Genomic DNA, 22,030 nt, shown 5'->3' with positions numbered 1-22,030 from the left:
CAGGAGACACATCTCACCAACAAAGATCAGTGGAAACTATATCTCATGTGTTTTTTTAATTTAGTTTTATCTCTTCAAAACATGTTCTTGCTCATTAAATTTCTCAGTGACTCATAAGTCATACAGTAGCATCATTTTCTTCAAGAAGGTTCTTGATTTTCTTTATCATTTCTACCATTCAGTACCACATTATTTAACTTCATGGCATTTTAATTTCTACTTTTCTTCCTGTTGTTGATTTTGTTTGTGGCTTTTCAATTAAGGGAATGTACAGTAACTGTGTAATGGAGACTATCATATCCGGTTGCATGTTATTTAACTTCATGGCATTGTAAATTTCTATTTTTCTTCCTGTTGTTGATTTTATATTGTGGCTTTTCCTTTAAGGGGATGTATAGTAACTATGCAATGGAGACTATCATATCCAGATGTGAGGATACAATGCAGTATGCATCTCTACTTCCAGATCAAAGATGGACTCCCAATGAAACTATTAACTACATCTTGACAACAGGATGCTGGACTATTTGCCATTGTCCATACCCTCAATGATGGACATATGATGGTTTATGAAGAACTATACTATAGTAATAAAATAGGGAAACTCAGTCATGGGGGGTAGTGAACTTGGGGAAATGGCAAAGGAAATCCAAGGGCCTATGGAACTGTATCATAAAATGATAATAATAATAATAATAATAATAATAATAATGGCAGCATTAAAAAAGAATTAAAAGGACTGGAAACACAGAAGAGAAGTAGGTATTCAAATAATGAGAAGAATAGCTAACATGCAGAAGTCAAGTTACCGTAGGGATTCTAAGTGTTTTACATTTGTTATTGTTTAATTCTTGTAATAACCCTATAAAATAAACAGTATTCTTATGCCCATTTTACAAATGGAAAACTGAGACTGAGCCCAAGGTCACACAGTAAAAACAACTGACAAGTGAGAATTCAAATTTAGACAGACAAGTTTCAGAGACAATAGCCATAATACATAATAATAATAATTCTACAGTTATCTTGAATAAAAGCTCTCTTTCAATTTGACTTAATTTTCCTCTTCTTCTCACCAAAAGCTGACCTATAAAAGTGGCAGATCTCGGGCCCGGCGGTGGTGTGGCCTAGCAGCTTAAGTCCTCGCCTTGAACGCGCGCCGGGTTCCCATGTGGGCACCGGTTCTAATCTCGGCAGCTCCACTTCCCATCCAGCTCCCTGCTTGTAGCCTGGGAAAGCAGTTGAGGACGGCCCAAAGCTTTGGGACCCTGCACCTGTGTGGGAGACCCGGAGGAGGTTCCTGGTTCCTGGCTTCGGATCGGCACAAAACCGGCCGCTGCGGCTCACTTGGGGAGTGAATCATCAGTTGAAAGATCTTCCTCTCTGTCTCTCCTCCTCTCTGTATATCTGACTTTGTAATAAAAATAAATAATCTTTTTTTAAAAAGTGGCAGATCTCTGGTCTACAATATATCATTGCTGTCCTTCAACCATTCTGTGATTGTGGGGATCCATTTTGTCATTTCCTCAAAGTCAAATGCTATACCCAGGTTACTGAACTTATTTTTGTTTAAGATTTATTTATTTGCTTGAAAGGCAGAGTTGCAAGAAAGAAGAGGCAGAAAGAGGTCTTCTATCCTTTGGTTCATTCCCCAAATGACCACAATGACCAGGGCTAGGCGAGGCCAAAACCAGGAGCCTAGAACTCCATCCTGATCTCCTATGTGGTTGGTAGAAGCCCAGGCACTTAGATCACTTTGTGCTGCTTTCCGGGGTCCATCAGCAGGAAACTGGGTCAGAAGCAGAACATCCAGGAGTCAAACCAGTGCTCACCCGGCATGCCAACATGGCAGAAGTCAGCTTAACCTACTGTACCACAACACTGGCCTCAAGTCACTTAACTTTTTAAAACACAAATACAAGATACATTTTTGCAAAGGTGTTTTCTTTCCAGAATAGATGCAATCTACAGATACAGTCGGTTCAAAAAAAAAAAAAATGAAAGATTTTATGTTGAGCAGGAGTGGCATTTTAGGCCATTTCTGTGGCTAGTGATTGCGTGGTAGGTCTCGAAAAGCATGCTTGTCAGCAGGAACAGCAGCCCAGCATGGCGAGTCCTTGCTGCCTCCCTATCTTCTCCCCCCAGGGTCCTATGTGTGCTGGTGGGTGCTCTGGTCCAGTCTGGCATGGCCCACCTCACCCCAGCATCTGCCAGCGGGTGCTGTACCGTGGCCCAGCCCAGCCTGCCCCCTTTTCCAGCTCATGCTGGCGGGTGTTGCCGCCTAACCCAGTCCAGCCCAGCCAGCCTCCAATTCCGGCCCTAATGCGAACTGGCTGGTGTTGCAGCTCAACTTGGCCTGTCCCGCACCCCATCCTAGCTCCCACATCTGCCAGTGCATGTTATGAACTGGCCCAGCTGGCCCACACCAGACCTGACCCACAGGTATACCAGCAGGTACCGTAACCTGGTCTGGTCTGGGCTGCTCCCAGCCATGATTCTTGCACTCACCTGCAGGTACTGTGTCTTGACACAGGAGTTCCCCAAGCTCCTTTATCAGGTCACCTCCCAGTGGCAGATCTTACACACACTGGCAGTCCTTGGCCCAGCCTGACTTGATCTACCTCTGTCCTAACAGAAACAGCAGCCTGTTCCAATGGCCCGCACGTATTCAGGCTCTTACTTCTGGGTGTTACAATTCAGCCACTCCTGGTCCACCCCCAGACCCAGCTCTTGCATGGCTAGGTGGGTTCTGAGATCTAGCACAGCCTGTTCTACACCCACCCTGGCTCTTGTTTTTTATTATTATTATTATTATTATTATTATATTTTTGTTTTATTTTTATTGCAAAGTCAGATATACAGAGAGGAGGAGAGACAGAGAGGAAGATCTTTCAACTGCTGTTTCACTCCCTGAGTTGAGCGCAATGGCCGGTGCTACACTGATCCGAAGCCAAGAGCCAGGAACTTCCTCCAGGTCTCCCACGCAGGTGCAGAGTCCCAAGGCTTTGGGCCGTCCTCAACTGCTTTCCCAGGCTACAAGCAGGGAGCTGGATGGGAAGTGGAGCTGCCGGGATTAGAATAGGTGCCCATATGGGATCCTGGTGCGTTCAAGGTGAGGACTTAAGCCACTAGGCTACCACGCTGGGCCCACCCTGGCTCTTGTGATAATCAGTGGGTGCTAGAGTCTAGTCCAATCTGACACATCTCAGACCCAGTCCATGCCCATGCCAAGGTATACTGCAGTCATGTCCAACCCAGACTGCCAGCGTCATTCTGGCTCTCACACTCACCAGTGAGAACCACAACCCAGCCTGGCATAGTCCCATCTCCCATCTTGGCCTTTGCCTTCAGATGCTGTTGCCTGGCCTGTGCCAGTCCACTCCTGGTCCCAACTCTTGCTGGTGGGTACTGCAGCCTAGCCATGCCCAGCCTGCCCTCATCCCTGGCTTTCACGCAAATTGGCAGGTGTGATAGCCTAGCCCAGTCATGGCCCATTCTTCATCTTGACTCCTGCACATGCCAGTGTGCTAAGATTGGGCCCGGCCCTGCCTGGTCCACTCTACCCTCCCCCACCTAGAACCAACCCACACACTTGCTAACAAGCAGAGCTGCCTTGTCCAGCCTTACCAACACCCAGGCCTGAATCAGATGCTCACCACCAGGTACTACAGCCCACCAGGGGAGTTTCCCACATTCCCATAGGCCCATTTCCAGACCCAGATTTCACATGTGCCAGTGGGTACTAGGCTGTTACCCAGCATGGTATGCCCCCTGTCTTAGCCTTTGTGTGAGCTGTTGGATGTTGTGACCTGGTCCAACCCACACCCTGTTCTTGAGTTTGCCTGCGGGGGCTGCAGCTGGACCAGCCTGACTTGTTTTCAACCCCAGTATCCATCAGTGTCTTGGAGTTCCATGGTCATGTCTAGCTCAGAACATCACTACTCCCAGTTCTTGAGAAAACCAGTGGATACTGCAGTTCCACATGGGTGAGCCCACATATCCGCCACAGAATTTGCCCCCAGACCTAGTTTGCTCTCATGCTGGTTAGTGTAATGGCCGAGCCTAACTTTTACCTGCCATCTATTCCAACACTCACTGGCATGTATTGTGATCCAACCCTGCCAGGTAGACCCCCAACCCTAGCTTTAATGTGCACAGGTGGGTGGTGGTCAGCAGTAGTTTATGCTAACCAGCCCAGCTCACATCTCCCACATGGGTGGTGCATCAATCTGACCCAGAAAGGTCCTCCAGCTTTCCCCCTCCAAACTGCTGGGCCACAGCCACCTCCCCGCCCCCGCCCACTTACCTACAAATACAGTGCCCTTATTGGTGGAAGGTCTCCAGAAGTCATTCCTCACCTACAACATAACTCCTCAGTGGTCCTCCCTCCCTCATGTCCCCAAACCACTTTCCATGAGCAATCCACAGTCCCTGTGCCCAGGAACACATGGGTTCCCCAGCCCAGTCTTCCCAAGCCTAGATCCAATGGGGTGGTGTGCTGCCCTGGAACAATACCTGCCCACCAGGGCAGACATGCCAACCCTACCCCTCCACACACCCAAGATCCAAGCATGTGCACCAGCACACCATGCCAGCATGCTAACCTAGGGCTCTCCCCTCCCCACCCCATCCTGCCCGGGATCAAGCACATGTGGAAATCCCCAGGTTCTATCTGCCTGGGCATGAGCTCCCAGGTTGCTAGACACTCCTGCTGGCACCATCTCCCAGGCTGCCTGCAAGCCCACACCCCAAGATCCTCACCAGCCCACCCATACTGGCAGAAGTTATGCACTCACGTTGGCCAATACACACTTCATAGATACTAAGGACATATCACATTAGGAATTAATCTAGGTGCTGGGTATATAGTATTTAAAAAGACAGACGGGCCCAGTTCTGTGGTGTAGTAGGCTAAGCTTCCTCCTGTAGTATCAACATCCCACTTCAGTGTTGGTTCATGTCCCAGCTGCTCCACTTTCCATCCAGCCCCCTGTTTATGGCCTGGGAAAGCAGCACAGATGGCCCACAGTCCTTGGGACCTAGCACCCACATGGGAGGCCTGGAAGAAGTTCCTGGTTCCTGGTTTTGCCCTGGACTGGCAGGGGTTGCTGCAACCATTCAGGTAGTGAACTAGCAGATGGAAGATCTCTCACTCTCCATCTCTCTAACTCTGACTTCCAAATAAATAGACAAACAAACAAATACTTTTTAAAAAGAAAGAAAAAGAGAGGAGTGTCAAAAATGAGGATGGAGACAGTGTATGGAGACATTCAAAAAAATTCAATGAACTTGAATTTTATGGGTTGGGTTTACTTTAACTGGAAGAAATACAAAATTATATTGAAACATAAATATTGTGTAAAATTAACTAGGATGATATGATGAGGTTTTACATTATATGTGTTCACATCTCTAGCTCTATCTCACCACTGCACTTTTGTACTTGTAAGACATAATGTTTATTGAGAAACTGATGCTAGACAAACTGAAGTTATTTAACTCTCTCTAATAAAACACAAAACCTACAAAATTTTACATATCAATTCTCAATCTACTTTGTAAGTGGATCAGATGGGGCTGGGTATATCCTTGAAATAATTTCGTAGCTACTCCTTTGCCTGACCTGAGACAACTACCCTTTGCATGAGGAGGGAAGTTGATGAAATGGAAAGGGGAAACAAATTCTAGGTGACCAGCAGAGGTACAGGTCATATTTGCAAGCCTGGTTTTCTCCTGTGACTTTTACATAGCCGAATGTCACCTTCTATTTAGATAGCATATTGTTATGCAACAGCATCTTATTCTTGAGTCCACAGAAAAGATAAGAGGTTTTACAGTATTATTTCACCATGTGTCGCAGTTCTTGCCAAATGCTAAGGAGCATGACCCAGTCTCTGTTAGCGCCCACTGCTGCTGATTAGACAGCACACGGGCCAGGGCCACTCAGGTCTGCCTGTGAGGTACCGTGCTCCTCTAGCTACTTACCCTCATCCAGTGTCCACCTCTGGCTCCTGCCCCCATCGTCACTCCACACCCACATCTGCTTTTGAGAAGCACATTGATCTAATTTTGCTTTTTCACAGTAGCCACTCACAGTAAAACTGGATCACCACCTACAACTCACAATGAGTGCCAAGAGAGGAAAAGTATGAATTTGCTAGAAGAGGTGATAAAAAACAGAAAGCAAAATGTGCTCTGAACACTTTCATTTTCTGCTATTCCCATCTGCTTTAGCAAAGGGGAAAAAAACACACAGATTTTTTGAGTCAGACAGGTTGAATTCTAGCTCTAACAGTTAAGACCCTATTAGACAGGTATGATATACTCATGTTTTCAAGAAGAGCACTGAAGCTGAAGCCCTGCAAGGTTATGGGACTTGGACTTACATGTGAATACTAGCTGACATTCTTTCAAAAAGAGCAGTGTGTTGCAAATATAAAATTGAGTTCCCATGTCTTTCTACAGGCCCAACCTTATCTTCACTTTACTAGATCATTTGTGGTTAAAGCTTGATACCTACAAAATATACTAGAGAAATTTACACCTAGCAGAACAGGACAACAGCTCTTTCATAGTTTCACAGAGTCCTACCTTTGCATTTGCATTTTGAAAATAGCTAAGAGGGCCTGGCCTGGTGGCCTAGTGGCTAAAGTCTTCACTTTGCACACCTGGATCTCAGATGGGTGCCAGTTCATGTCCCAGTGGCTCCACTTCCCAACCAGCTTCCTGCTTGTAGTATGGAAGGGCAGTGGAGGACGGTTAAGGTCTTGTGACCCTGCACCCGTGTGGGAGATCTGGAGGAAGCTCCTGGTTTTTGGCTTCAGATTGGCTCACCTTGGGCCATTGCGGCCGCCTGGGCAGTGAACCAGTGGGTGGAAGATCTTTCTCTCTGTCTCTCCTTCTCTCTCTGTAATTCTGAATTTCCAATAAATATAAATAAATCTTTAAAACAAAATACCCAAGTAGCTTCTATTAGGGACCAGCACTACGGCGTATGATGCTGGCATTCAAATGGGGACTAGTTTGAGTCCTAGTTGCTGCACTTCTGATTCAGCTCCCTGCTAATGTCCCTGGAAAAACAGCAAAAAATAGCCCAAATGCACTCGCATGGAAGATCCAGAAGAATCTCCAGGCTCCTGGCTTCAGACAGGCCCAGTTCTGACCACTGAAGCCATTTGAGAAATGAAACAGCAGATGAAAAATCTATCTATCTATCTCCTTTCTGTTAACTCTGCCTTTCAAATAAAAATAAACAAATTTTTACAAGGGAATGAAAAGAAAAAATATCTTCCATTAATACAGTGCTAAGCAGAAGCATTTCTGTTGGATCTGGCAAGAAGCACAGGTTAATTTTTGTTTGACCTAGGCCATTGTCGAAGGATAGGAGAGGACCTTTGCCTCCAACACATTGGTCCCACCCTGTACCTAGGACCAACCACCTATAAGACAAAGTCCATCTGTGACAATGCGCAAGCCTTCTTTATTAGCCATGTGTTACCAGTCTCCAGACTGGGTCAAGGAAGCAGTAAAGTTTATTCATCTAAATTTAACTAAGATCTCTGTTATTTTTTGAATACTCTGAATAGGTAATAAAAGCAGAATTTATAATAACAATAGTTTTCAATGGAAATTTACAATGTGCTGAATATTAGTCTATATACCAAGTATTAAGCACTATTGAATCAAGAGTTCTATAAATGTCAATTAATTTAACCATCTTTCCATAGCAGTAGGGTTCATTATGGCTTTGATTTTACAGTTCAAAATCAAGACTAGAGGTCATCACATAGAGTGGACAGCAGTTTCCTGAAGGCCAGAGCCATTCGTGAACACATTCTTCAGCAAGCACCTAGGCCTTTTGGCAACGGATAAGCCAAGCAGATGGACACGCTGCCTTTTCTCATTACAGGACTGAAAATATTAAAGGCCTGGTTTAGTTTCAGGTCCAGACTGCTTTGGGCTTTCAGGGGCCACCTGAACTCAAGAAAAATCATAGTTGGCTGAAACAAACAAAAGAAAAACAGGTCACTGGTTGGGTTTTGCAAGAGAGCATGAAGTCTCAAGGAAAGCATTGTATGAGCTTTTATATCACCATCCAAAAGAGATTTATGTTCTTTTTGATGACATGGAAAAGAAGGCCATTGTGGGGATTTTTTCCCCATTTTGATCAATCACAAATTTAACCTCAGAAGAGTGCTAAATCCAATTCATATTTCTTAACAAATGAGTGATCTCATTTATTACTGTGAGAGGCAGAGCAATTTATGCAACAATAAAATATTAAAGGCAGTAATAAAAACCTTTATGGGACAGTTTCTTTTTCTGTAACTACTAGGAGGCACCTAATATGGTAATCTGAATATAGTAAGAACTCAAAATTTGACCATTTGTATTACAGTAATGGCAAAAAGAGTATTACTTTCAACTTTCTGTGACAGATTTCCCTTTCAAAATTTAAAATATTTGAAATATATTATATTAAAGAGAACTTTCAAGGCAATATACAGCCATATGAATCATTCCGATGACAGAGGATAAAACAAATATTGACATAAAAAAGGTGCAGTTACCACAACATGTCACCTTTAGTTATTTCTGGGTTCACCTTTTTGCCTTTTACATTGTTCATATTTTCTAAAATGAATATATTTTACTTTATAATCATAAAGAAATTAAGTAGAATTCATCCTAAACATAATAACCCAAAAATAATACTAGAGATTTGCAAACCACAACTTATTCATGTTACCAGTTCAATTTGAAATAAGAATTGCTTTCATTTTTCTGGCTAGAATAGGAAGAAAAATAATATTAAAAGCTCTTAAAGCTCTGGAAAATGCCACAACATAAATACGTATAAATAATATATTAACTACAAAACAATACAAAAATATATTTTATGTGAAGAAACCACATGCATATCCATGTGCTTGTTGCTTTGTTCTTTTTGATCAAAACTACTTATTCACATTGTATTGTAAACTCATACAAACCATGCAATGTGGAAAGAATGCCAGAAAATAGCTTTGAATTTTTTAAATTACCCTTTGCTTCATTTTATTTATATTTGCTTTCTTAAAAAATCTTTTAATTTCGATTTATTTGTTTTTGACATTTTCAAAAATTTTATGGTACAATTCCATAGAGTCTGGGATTTCTCTGCCCCCTTCCCAAATTCTCACCCCCGACTGATTTTCCCCATATCATTACAATAGTACAGTGCTTCATAAGCAGTCATAAGTCCATCAGCCTGTTATTTAAGTGTGCCCCGACATTGCTGGTATGGACAATGTCAGACAGTCCAGCATCCCATTGGCTAAATATGTCCAACAGTTTTACTGGCAGTCCATCTTTGATTTGAAGTAGAGATGCATACTGCATTGTATCTTCACATCTGAATATGACAGCCTCTATTATGCCATCACTATACATTCCCTTAAATGAGAAGCCACAAAACAAAGTCAACAACAGGTATGAAGCTAAAATAAAAAATTGACAGCATCATGGAGTTGAGAAATGCATCACTGAATAACCAATACATGGGTGACGGAATGAAAAAGAAAACACAATAGCCTCTTGGGAAAAATGATGCCACTGTGAGATCCATAAACAAGCGATGAATTAAAAAAGAGAGAAGAAACTATTTGGTAGAAATGAAAATAAAAACAAAAACATCAAAACACATGGGATGTAGCAAAAAAATATTGAAACGGTTACTGATCTTGCAGTTTGCATAAAGGTTGCCTTATATCAGAGAAAACATGGTATTTGTCATTTTGGGATTGACTTATTTCATTGAGCATAATGGGAACATCTAGTTGCAAATGGTGTAATTTCATTCTTTTTTGATGGCTGGGTAATATTCCGTGGAATAGATGTACCACAGTTTCTTTAACCACTCCTCTTTGGACTGGCATCTGGGTTATTTCCATGTCTTTGCTATTGTTGATTGTGCTGCTGTAAATATAGGATTACAGATCCCCTTTTCATATGTAGTTTTCACTTCCTTTGGATATATTCCTAGGAGCAAGATAGCTGAGTCATATGGCAGGTTTATTTGCAATTCTCCAAGCACTCTCCACACTGATTTCCACAGTGGTTGTACTAGCCTACACTCCCATCAGCAGTGAAGGAGGGTGCCTTTCTCCCCACATCCATGACAGCAGGTGTTGTTAGTAGAGTTTTGAATGTAGGCAAATCTCACTGGAGTTAGATGGAACCTCAATGTGGTTTTCATTTGTATTTCCCTGACAGCTGGGGAACCTGAGCATCTTTTCATATGTCTATTAGCCATTTGAATATGTTTTTTTTTAAAAATGTCTGTTCATTTGCTTCACCTAGAAAATAGCTTTAATCTTATAAAGTCTTTGTGTTTAAGCAAAGTCCAAAGTAATTTGCATGTGCTACCTCACAAAAAACCCGGATACTGGAAGTAATGGTTTTCATGTTATAGAAACTAAGACATAGTATTTTTTTCTTTAATGTGTTAAAAACTCACCAAGTAAATGAAACAAAAGACTGTAATTTAGTTCCGAATGCCAATCCACTGATTAGCTAGACCACTCAGGACTGCTTTGGTAGACAAGTTGAAGCAACAAACTAACTTAAAAATTAAAAACAGTTGAGCGGGGTAAGTTTGCAGGCAATACACCAACAATTCAGTAATAATAACACCCAAGAGCTAGTTTGCTCTGTGTCTTTGGTACACACTGCATCAAAGGATGATGGGGCTATCCTGCTCATGCTGTTCATACAGAACTGACAAATCAAAGACACAATAGAAGTATGATGAATATAAAGTCAAATCTGTTGCTGAAAAAGCTCATTGTCTTACCCCAATCAATAAACAATAAAATAGGATACATATGTTAGAATACCAACCATCCTTATTTTCCCACATTACCTCCAGTAACCCTTTGTCAAAGTACCAATACATCCCAGTAAATAATGACAGGTTTGAAGATAACCTAAAAAACTACTCAGTTCATCCACTTTCCTGTTACAGTAGACAAGATTTAAGCAGTGCCAATGCTATTTTTTTTTCATTTTACTTGAAATGCACAAAGACAGAAACAGATTACAGATACAGAGCAAGAGATTTTCCATCTAGTGGTCCGCTCCCCAAATGTTCATACCTGCTGGGACTGGGTTCTGCCAAAGCAAGGAGCCTGGAACCCAACCCAGGTCTCCCATGTGGCAGCAGCACAACTACTTTTGCGGTGATCTGGTGCCTCCCATGGTGCACACTGGCAGGAAGCTGGAGTTGTAAGCAGAGCCAAGACTCAAACCCAGGCACTGTGACATGAGAGGCAGGCTTCCTGAGCGGCGGTACCTTCATTACTGCACCAGATGCCCACCCCCATAAAGTATGTCTGGAAACATTTTATCCTCAGAGACCATTTCCAAAATTAAAAAGAACTAAAGAGTATGATGCCCTTCTCACACTCAGTAATGCTATTCTCTTCTTTTTACATAGAAGCACTAGATTCAAAATAGTAATTATAAATCAAATAAGATCCCTTGCAATAATAGGCCAGTATCTAGGAAGCATGAAAGAATGAAACAAGTTTCTAGCAGCTGTCTTCAGCCTGACCCAGTCACAGGCATTGCAGACTCTTGAGGAGTGAACCAGTGAGTGAGAATTTTGGTGTGTGTGTATGTTTCTCAAAAAAAAGTCAATTAAAAAGTATTATTTAACATTTCCTAGGCAGGTTGAAGATACTGCTACTTCTTACTGTTTAAGTTGTAGGTAGGCAGCACATATTCATTTTTTCTGAATGAATAAATCACCCCTTCTCCTAGAGCTTAGCTTTCTCCCTGGAAGTTATCACATAGGACAGCTGTTATTCTGCAGTGGAAAAACAGGCCCATCTGATCTAACAGCAAAACATATGGACAGACCAAAACCAAACTTTCAATGGCTCCATTATCTGTAAAGTACGAAACAGTAAGAAGAAAAGATTCTGTTGGTAAAAACTGAGAACAATGTCATGAACGCAAATTTTGCACAATTTCAATGAAATCTGTTGCAACAAGTTACCTTAACTAATTTTAAAGTGCATGTTTTACATTCCTAAAGGGACCAGATCTTAGCTATGTCAGCCTTATCCTATGTCTAAGTTCACAAGGCCTCAGGAGTAGTCTCTTTTTGGCAAAATCAGCACCCACTGCATCCGGGCCAACACCTCCAACACAGGTTAATGTGGCCAGATCAACAACAGAAATTACAGTGAAACAGCCCAGACTTGATCTCAAATAAGTAAAGCCTCATCAAGTTACCATAACCTTTTACACATTTCTTTATTTATTTTTATGAGCCCACAATTAAAATTGAACATAGTCATAAAAACTTCAAAAATTCAGAAAAACACAAATAAGGTAATTAAAATTATCTATAATTCCATTATTTAATCTCAGCAAAGTAACACTTGGCATATCTCTCCTATGTATGTTGCTAATTGTATTATAAACATTTTAAACTTTTTTCAAATAAATTTTATTTATTTATTTGAAAGACAAAGTTACAGAGAGAGCAGAGAGACAGATCTTCCATCCACTGGTTTGTCCTCCAAACAGCCTCCATGGCAGGAGCTGGGGAGATCCAAAGCCAGGAGCCTGGAGCTTTTTTCTGGTCCCCCACAAGGGGGCAGGAGCCCAAGCACCTGGGCCGTTTTCTGTTGCTTTTCCAGGGGCTGTAGCAGGGAACTGGATCAGAAGTGGTGGAGCAGCCAGGACTCGAACTGCCCACAGAGGTTGTCAGCACCACAGCAGTGGCTTTATTCACTACCCCACAGCACTGGCCCCATAATTTAAACATTTTAATGCCTGCATAGTAATTATAATTTTCTGGAAAATATAATCTCTGAATTCAGGGATCGCCATAAATTTTTACTACAGGATTCTATAGTAAAATTTCTATCTCAAAATTGTTACTAACCAAATAAACCCAATCTATAAAGAGAGAACAGATCATAGAGTATGGATGTGAAATGAGGGTGAGTGGAGAGTGTTGAGTGTGGAGGATACACAAATAGAGCCACTTGGAGCTACCTAGCTCCCAGACCCGTCTGAGAAACCAAACTGGGGCCAGCATTGTGGAATTAGTGGGTAAAGCCCCTGCTGTGACACAGGAATCCCATATGGGCCCCGGGTTCATGTCCCAGCTTCTCCACTTCTGGCCCACTTCCTTGCTAACGGCTTAGAAAAAAACAGCAAAAGATGACCCAAGTACTTGAGCTCCTGCACCAATGTGGGCAACCTGAATGAAGTTCCTGGCTCCTGGCTTCAGGTGGGCTTAACCCTGCCATTGCGCCACTTGGGAAGTGAAGATGGGAGGCTTTCTCTCTCTCTCTCTCTCTCTCTCTCTCTCTCTCTCTCTCTCTCTTTCTCTCACTGACTTTCAAATAAATTAATAATTAAAAAACCCTAATCTAAGTGCTCAAGTTTATAGACCTAGTCAAAATTTAGGTACCCATGTCTTATTGACAAATATTTCAACTTTTCCAACTTAGTTACTCTTTCCACAAAAGTCATCATGAAACCCACCAAAATTCTGTAAAACATTGGTCAACATTCTCCAAGAAAAGTAGAGGGGGGACAGAAACTTAGTTTTTTTTTTTTCCACGCATGTGGTACCCAGAAATCAACAGAGTACGGATGGTAAAGTCTTGGGAATTTTAAGAGTGCTTTGTAAACTACAATGCACTTCATATTTGTTAATTATTAGAAGCACTCTGTTCACTATTAACCATAATTGCTATTTCTACAGGGAAAATTCTGTCATGCAAAAGATCAGACATTTGTTTCCCAACTAAAAATTAAGCCTTTTTTTTTCACAAGCATCTCAAATCCACCTACCAACAAAAACAACTCATACTTTTCATACACAGAAAAAGAAATTTGACATTTATTCAAAATACTTGATTTTTAAGAGGCAGTTTATTTTCTTTTTCCTCAAGAGAAGAAAAACTAAAAGCTGTGCAAAATAAGGCAGATGCCTCAGAGAAAACGAAAATTTCAAAAAGAGAAAATGAATACCATGTCCTGTAAATTGTATATATGATGACATCTTCTTAAAATTGGGTTTAATCATCTAAATTAAATGGCCTCAAAACAAGTCACTCGGAAAGGAGTCAAAGGCCAGAGAAAGACAGGTTTTGTTCTGAGTGCAAAGTGTTCAACCCTGTGCTCCCTGATACCATGCCATCTTCAAGGACTTTTTTGTTCCTCTAGAAAGACTTCTTGGAAGAATTAAGCCTTGAGGAGGCACTGAGGGAGGACAAAGTGGTAAATTGTTCAACATAAAGGGCAGTTTGGTTCCTTAAAGAATGTGGGGGAAATGGATGAGGCTAAGACTAAGAAACAAGTGATAGGAACATATTGAAAACAAAAAATGAGCAAGGATCAGGAACGAAAGTTTGTTGTTGTTTGTTTTACTTAATTAAAAAAGTAATAGGGAAAGATTTCTTCAAACAGTAATTTTCTATGGAACACTGGTATGACTATGAGGCATTATTTTGACACAAATTTATCACATGTACTTATACTTAAAAGAACAGTTATTTTGAGTAACTCTTCATCGTGATTCAAACACATATGTATACCAACCTAATCTTTTAATGTTTTTTTAAAAAGTCTCCCTTTAAACTTACAATTGCAGTTAGTGTAGTTATCTAAAGTGTGAGACATATAAAGCAACTGTATACTTTAAAAAAACTGTCACCACAACAGAAGTACCTGTAATATAATGTCACGCTTACAATAAAGATTTTTCTTGAGCACACCTAAAGAAAATAAATAAAAATCAACACAAGGGAAAAAAATATGGATTAAAGCTATTTACAACTAAAATTATCTTCTAGCATTGCCTTTTAACTAAACAGGATTGTATGCTTTATTCTCTTCTGATCCGTTGATGTTTTAGAGCAGTCATCTCTGTACCCATAATTTACTCATCAGTAAAAACAGCACTGTGATACTTCTCCGTTCTTTTTATAAGGGTGCCAGGACGTCTGGAAGTTAATGTATACATGTTTAGAAATGCTGAGATGAAAAGTAATGCACACTTTAATTTTACAGTTCTTTAAAAGACTCAGGATAAAAAGACCTAGTCATATTACTTCAACGTGTAAATTTTCAACTAGCCAGAAGGCTTCCGGGGGACCTAATTCAGAAGATTTGAAACTAATGTTCTGGAGTTTAACTATTCTGCTTCCAAAACTAATCAGACCAAGGAATTTCTATGGAAAGCTAAGCACTTGGGTAAGGAATAAGATACACTCAATGTATGAAATCCCTGAGCCTGGTCCTAAGAAGAATACAAACAAATTACTCCCTCACAAATAAGAATCACAACCTAAGCAGAGGGGTAAGAGCTATGTAAAACATGGTGAAACAAAATGTTGAAGAAGTGGAAGAAATTTTTTCAGGTTGATACCCAAAAACTTGGTATCTTTGCAAAATTGCTTCCTATTCTGTCTTAGACAACTGTTTCCTTTTTTTCTCTCAGAGACTCCTCATTTAAAAATACTTACATTTGTTTGTTTGTTTGAAAGGCAAAGTAAGAGACACACAGAGATAGACAGAGCTCCCATCTGATCACTGGTTCACTTCCCAGATGCCACAATAGGCTGGACTGGACCAGCCAAACCCCGAAGCTGGCAAATCAATCCAGTTCTCCAATTTGCATGGCAAAGACCTAATGACTGGACCATCACTTGCTAACTTCTAGGATGCACATTAGCTGGAAGTTAGAATTGGGGGCAGAGATGGGACTGAAACATAAAATCTCCGATACAGTATCCTGGCATCCCCAGCAGTGACTTCATATTACCCTAAGCCAAATGCCCACCCTTAAGCAAGTATTTCTTTAAATGCTAATAGTACAGATTCTGGAGCCAGACCGAGTAGGGTGAATGTAGGTCCCACCATGGCTTGGCCTCAGTTTCCTTATCACATTTATAAAATTAATGATAATAATAGTACCAAAGTACTCTGATGACTACGTGAGTAAAGCATGTATGGCACTTAGAACATAGTGTGTTAGCAGTACTACAGTGACCCATAGTTTATCAGATCTGATGCTAAAAGTCAGAAGCTCCAAAACCAAACATTCTTCTGTAACTCATTTGATGGCAAATAACTACTCTGCCCTATATACATACACTTGGCATCAGAAGTTGACCTCATCAAGTGTTACCCATAGTTTTTATTTATCCACTCAATGTGCATTTTGCTGCAAATATCTTAATGGGTTTGCTTTCAGGATGCTGTCTCAGCTTCACTGGAATGTATTTATTAACTTGTTTAAATATGGAAAATATTCAAGTCTAAATTACATTCAACCTCAGAGCTAGAGCGTTGGCTCAACAGGCTAACCCTCCACCTCCAAGTGCCAGCATCCCATGTGGTCACTGGTTTGTGTCCCAGCTGCTCCACTTCCAACCCAACTCCCTACTTATAGCCTGGGAAAGCAGTGGAGAATGGCCCAATGCCTTGGGACCCCACGTTCATACATGGCTCCTGGCCTTGAATCAGCTCAGCTCTGGCCTTTGCTGCCATTTGGGAAGTTCATCTCCAAATGGGGTTCACCAGATGGAACATCTTTCCCTCTGTCTCTCCTTCTCTCTATAAACCTGCTTTTCCAATAAAAAAAATAAATCTTTAAAAAATAAATAACCAGATGCCATCCAACCTCACAGGTTTTGGATAAAAGATGGTAACCTATATAACCTCTGTAGCCTGTGCAGTTTGTTTGTTTACAGTACATGATACCCTAAATAGACACAATAATACCCTAGCAGTAAAAAATGCTAGAATGAAAAAGCATTCCCCAATAGAGTTAAGAGAACCCTATATAAACAGAATGCTCCTTACAAATAGAATCCATTTATGTCATTGTAGTTGATGGTTTTCAAACTCTAAATTCTAGAGGTTGTTTAAACAAAATCTTTTCCCATAGTTTAGATCTAAAATAAATAATTAAGGTTCCTCAGAGAAAAAAACATGTATGTTGAATCATGCATAGCAAACCATCACGGAACTTCAGAGCTGAAAGAGAACCTGGATAACAAAACTATTACCTGTTTCTTTCCAAACTGTTTTATCATCCATAAATTTACTCTCCCATTTGCAATAATGCCAACCTGCCCTAACTTGCCCTCAAATTCTGTCCACAGGATCAGATCACCCAACAGGGAAATGTGAATAAATTGGGAGGAGTACACTGACAGAGTTGGGATGTACAAAGAATGATTTAAAATCAAACACAAGCAAGCTAAGCTTGGTAAATACCTCAGGTTATCTTCCAGAAAATGCCAAGATTTGCAAGTCCAGGATGAAGGAAGGACCTTGCAGCACATATTTAGAAGAAAACAAAAAGACTGTGGGCTCGGTGAGACAACAGCCCAGTGTGGCTGCTGGAAGAGGCACTGTGCTGGGCCTGGCTACCTCAGCAGCAGCACCACACGCAGAAAGCACACACTGGGATGAACAGGCAGAGCACATCTGCAGTAGTGTGTACAGCCTTCCTCCATGTTAAAAAAAAAAAAAAAGTTTGGGAAACAGGTGGCCAGAATGGGCAGGGAACCTGAACCCCTGTTGCATAAGGACCAGTTGAAGAAGCCAAAGTTATTTAGCCCAGGCTTGAGGGAGCATGATCACTTCCCCAAACCCCAGAGGAACTGTCACCGCACAGGGAGGGTGACCTGTTCTAGAGGAACTCTGAAGGCAGCTCCAGACCAGCCAGGGCTAAGCACAGGGCAAAGTATCTCAGCTAAACTCTTGGAAGTACTAAGGTTCCATCTAGCTTTCAAGGTCCATAATTTTAAAAATCAAACATTTACGTCAGTGTCTTACTGTTAATTACCGTACTCTCAAGTATCATAGCATCTCCCTTCACTCTCCTTAGAATGCCCCATTCAGTCAAGCTCTCAGCACAATGGCTTGCCTGGTTTGGAAGAGAAAGCACCTGCTCACCCGGCAATGAATTTCAGCTTGTAGATCACTTGCCCTGTAAATTAAAGAAGGCCCTAATCGAGGGACAGGCAAGAACTCTCGGTTAAATTTCCATGAAAGAATCTTAGTAATTCAGAAAGTGGATCTAACACTTACCAGTTGAACAGTATATTATGAACGGCACTCAGTGTTTACAGAAACGCAGAAATAAAAAATTTTGTACAGCCATCCCCAGATGCCAGGAAACACAAATTCACAAGCCAAACTTGCTCTGAAATTGAGTAGAAGTTTTCCCTCAGCCAGTCAAAGAGAAATGTTCTCTCCTTGAAACAGACTGGAGCCTGTGCACAGGTAAAAGTCCATTCCAATCGTTGGGAAGCCAACACTGCACTCATCAATGGTTTCTACGGCCTACAAAATCAGTCCAGCTGCTGGGAACTAGACACAAGCAATCCAGGGCTTCTTACAGAAAAGCCCCAAGTGGGTAAAACACAGGAAAGTTACTGATGTTAGCCACTCTTCTAGAACTTTTGTTGCCCAAAACCACCAAAGACCCCATTTTATGTTAGTCCACAGAAGTTACCAAAAGTCTTGAACAACAGTTTGCATGACAAATATTCAATAAATCCAGCTTTACTTGAATTAATACGGATTCTGAACACTCAAAAAAATACAATACATGAGGAACTTAACAACAGCATTTTCTCGTTATTTAAAGTGAAGCTTAGACACAATCTAAGTGTCCATAAGTAGGAGCTTGTTAAGTAAATTATGACATTCTTACAATAGAAAGTGCAATTATTAGAAAGAATAGGTAGATGCTGAGCACTGACACAAAAAGGCCACAATACCTACTTAAATGAACACAGTAAGCTGCAAAAGAGTATGTCCAGGAATATCCACTTTGATGTCTGGCAAACTATTTAAGCTACTATGTATGTGTTTACGTGTGTCCAGAAAAAAAGGTTTGAAAAAAGATCCCACAAAGTGGTAGTAGGAACCGCCAGGCTCTGCCTGGAAGTGGCAGGCAGTGAAGGAATGACTTTCACTTTTCCCCTTGTGGACTTCTGGTCCTTTGTGTTTTTGCCAGAAAGGGATACTTTTGTAGCTTGAAAGTAACAATGCAAAAATAACAAAAGTTAAATAACATCAACTAGATACACGTATGTATCAGATATTAACCAAAGTAAGGAAAACTCCTGCTTAAATGCTACAGTGGCCTGAAACTCCATAAAAACGTGAATTCCTTCTATTTCTCTTCTATTTCACTAAAACAAATAAGCCAAACAAGTCCCTCCTAAGTTAGCCACACACAGAGAATCCAGTTGAAGCACAGCCAACACACCAACGGTGCTGTTTATGCTGTCTATGCGCCAGGAGCAGTGCTAAGCACCCTCAATATCACACTCCGGATGGCACTCTGTAAGGTGAAGTATTACTGCCTCCATTTTACAGTTTTAGAAACTGAGGCCAGGGAGGCTCAAGTGCCCCGACCAGGCTTACGGAGCTCATCTGGGGCACAGCCAGGCTGCGAACGCAAATGTGAACTCCAGAGCCCTAATTCTCAACCACTCTGCTGCCTGTGTCTCCATAAGAAAGCCAACCCAGGCACAGGTGAAGCCTAGCCAGCTCGTGCCAACTTGGCCTTTGTGGGTATGAGTAATTCACATCCCGCCTTGTGTCACTGGCAGGCTCTCACCCAAGACTGGAGACTGTGTTAAGGTTCATAACCTTGTGGGAAAATTCTCTACAAAGTCAATTATAGTCTCTACCCGACTCCCCAGTAAATCACTGAGCCTTAGAATTAGGTCAGAGATCCAGCTAGACAAATGGTTTGGACTAATCTGCACGCCAGCTTAAAGCAAAACGACACGGAGACTTGATGGAGACGTCTTGACAAGCAGAGTCTTACCTGCTTCGTTCCAGGCCCAGCCGAGCTAGAAAGGGGGCGAGAGAAGGGCTGTCTCTAACTTGGCTTTAAGACATCAGCCAGCAGACAGGAGAACCTTCTCTAGGTGGTCCCAAGCAGAAACCGGCATTTCTCAGCCCTGGTAAACTTGAACATGCCAGTGGAAAGCACAAAAATGGGAACCCTCGCTTCAGTTGTGTTTTTGTCCAAACATACTGACCTTGTGCGTGAGGAAGAAAAACACGCGGTGCCTGGGACGGATTCAACCTAATTTATAAACGTGCTCAACCTAGATCCACACCTGTCCCAGGTGACCTGCTGAGTCCTCCTGTAGGCGTGACAAACACGGCTTACAATGCCTTTGTTATTTTTATTTTTGGCCTCAAAAGGCCCATTTTGCTGTTTGTAAACAAACCCCCTGCATATCTCTCTCCACCTGTCTCACACACACACACACACACACACACACCCCTCTGAGATTTACACCCACAAGAGGGACCAACCCGGAAATCGCTCACCAATCCCTGGTTGTCGGTTTTTGACCTCTGGGTTCACGGAGGTGCGGGTGTTGTCCTCCCAACTTCCCCCAAAGAGCCCAGGCGGTGAGGCTGAGCGAACACAACCTCAAACTTTAAGCCCCTCTTGGGTCGCTGGCCGAGACCAGAAAAGCCCTCTTGGAAAGATGCAGCAGCCTCGCTCTCCGGGGGAACGCAGCCCAAGGGGGACAAAGACTTTGCCGATGGGGCGCGTGCGGGGTGGGGTGCTCACGGGAGCTTGGACCTCCCTTTGGGGAGCCCAACTCTGGGGGTATCAGAAACCATCGCTTCCAGCCAAGCGCCTGATCCTGCTGCCGAGGGGGCTGGGCAGTGTCCTGCCGTGTCCGGCCAGTGAGGCGGCAGGGACTTACCTGGGGGAGGTGGAGAGGTGGCCTCGGTGGCAGGTGGGGTGGGTGGGACGCTGCTGCTGCTGCTGCTGCTGCTGTTGGGGAGAGCGGGGGTCAGGGTCCGGGAAGCGGTGGGCGCCGGGCTCGTGGGCGCTATGGGGGTGGTCGGCGCCGGGCTCGTGATCGCAGAGAAGGTGGTGGGCGCGGGTCTGGTGGGCTCCCGAGGGGTGGTCGGAGTGCGATCGCCCGCCCAGGCGGTGGTGGTCCGGCGCGAGGGGCTGACGGGCGCCTCGGAAGTGGTGGAAGCGGCTCCGGAGGTCGTCCGAAGAGGGGTGGTCTCGGGAGACTGGGCTGAGGAGGTCGTCGCGGCCAGGGGACTGCGCGGAGGGCCGGTCGTCGGGGCCTGCGCCGTGGGAGCCGTCGCCTCAGGGAAGGGCTGGCTGGGAGCGCCCCGCAGCTCCGGGCCCGGCGACGCGTCCACCTGCCCGTCGGCCCCTCCGCCACCGGTGACATTCCCCACCGAGGCTGCTGAGGCGGTGGCGGCGGCGGCGGCGCAGCACAGCAGGGCGAGGCCGCAAAGGCTCCGCAGGCTCCTCATGGCGCGCTCGGCTCCGCCATTCATTCATTCAGCCAGTCGGTTGGTCAGGCATCCTCTCCCTGCAAACCGACCGAGAGAGCCGCCTCAGGCGCCGCCGCCACCGGGCGCACCATCGCCACCTCCCTCTGACAGGCGGCCGGCCCCGCGGGCGGGCCCCAGCGCGGAGGGAGCGACCGGGCCCAGCGCGGACAGCCCGCCCTCCACGAGTGGCAGCAGCGCCCCACCAATGAAAGGCCAGGCCGGCCCACGTGATCCAGCCCTGAGGGCCAATCAGAGGGCGGCAAAGGGAGGGGGCGGGAAGTGGGGCGGGAGGAGGGTGGTGCGAGTCCCGCTCGAGCCGGCCGGGTTTGCTACGGCCGCCGCTTTGTCTGCCCAAAGAGCGGGGCGAGGGCCTTGGGCACTGGGCGCAGCGGAGCAGACAAAAGACGTGCCCCGCGCGGCCAGACGCCAAGCCGAGTCGTCTGTTCCACTAGGCTGCGAGCGCGACCTGGGGCGGGGAATCCGCGAGCTGAAGCGTCCCCGCCCTCCTGAACAATGGGGCGCCGGCGCCGCACCCCGGCTCGGGCTGGCTCGAGCGGGGATTGGGCTGGAGCCCCGCGACGGGCGAGAGCCGCAGTAGCCAGGCTGGAAAGCCCAGCGTGCCCCCATCCTCTGCCCCGAGAGAGCCTTGGCCTCGGCTCCCCGC

At 43.8% G+C, this 22,030-nt stretch overlaps 1 protein-coding gene across 1 annotated transcript in view; it reads right to left on the bottom strand.

Annotated features, from left to right (window-relative positions):
• The window catches only part of MEGF9 (multiple EGF like domains 9), a 98,082-nt gene extending 76,566 nt beyond the window's left edge, over positions 1 to 21,516 (bottom strand). Inside the window, exon 1 of the mRNA XM_004594956.2 lies at positions 20,772 to 21,516. Coding sequence (XP_004595013.2) covers positions 20,772 to 21,369 — 598 coding nt within the window. The 5' untranslated portion in view covers positions 21,370 to 21,516. The remainder of the gene's footprint in view (positions 1 to 20,771) is intronic.
• Positions 21,517 to 22,030: the final 514 nt, after the last annotated feature.

Source organism: Ochotona princeps, chromosome 14 (genome assembly GCF_030435755.1).
Source record: "Ochotona princeps isolate mOchPri1 chromosome 14, mOchPri1.hap1, whole genome shotgun sequence".
Lineage (NCBI taxonomy): Eukaryota > Metazoa > Chordata > Mammalia > Lagomorpha > Ochotonidae > Ochotona > Ochotona princeps.
Note: the sequence above shows the minus strand (reverse complement) of the source record. Positions and strands in the feature narration are given on the sequence as shown.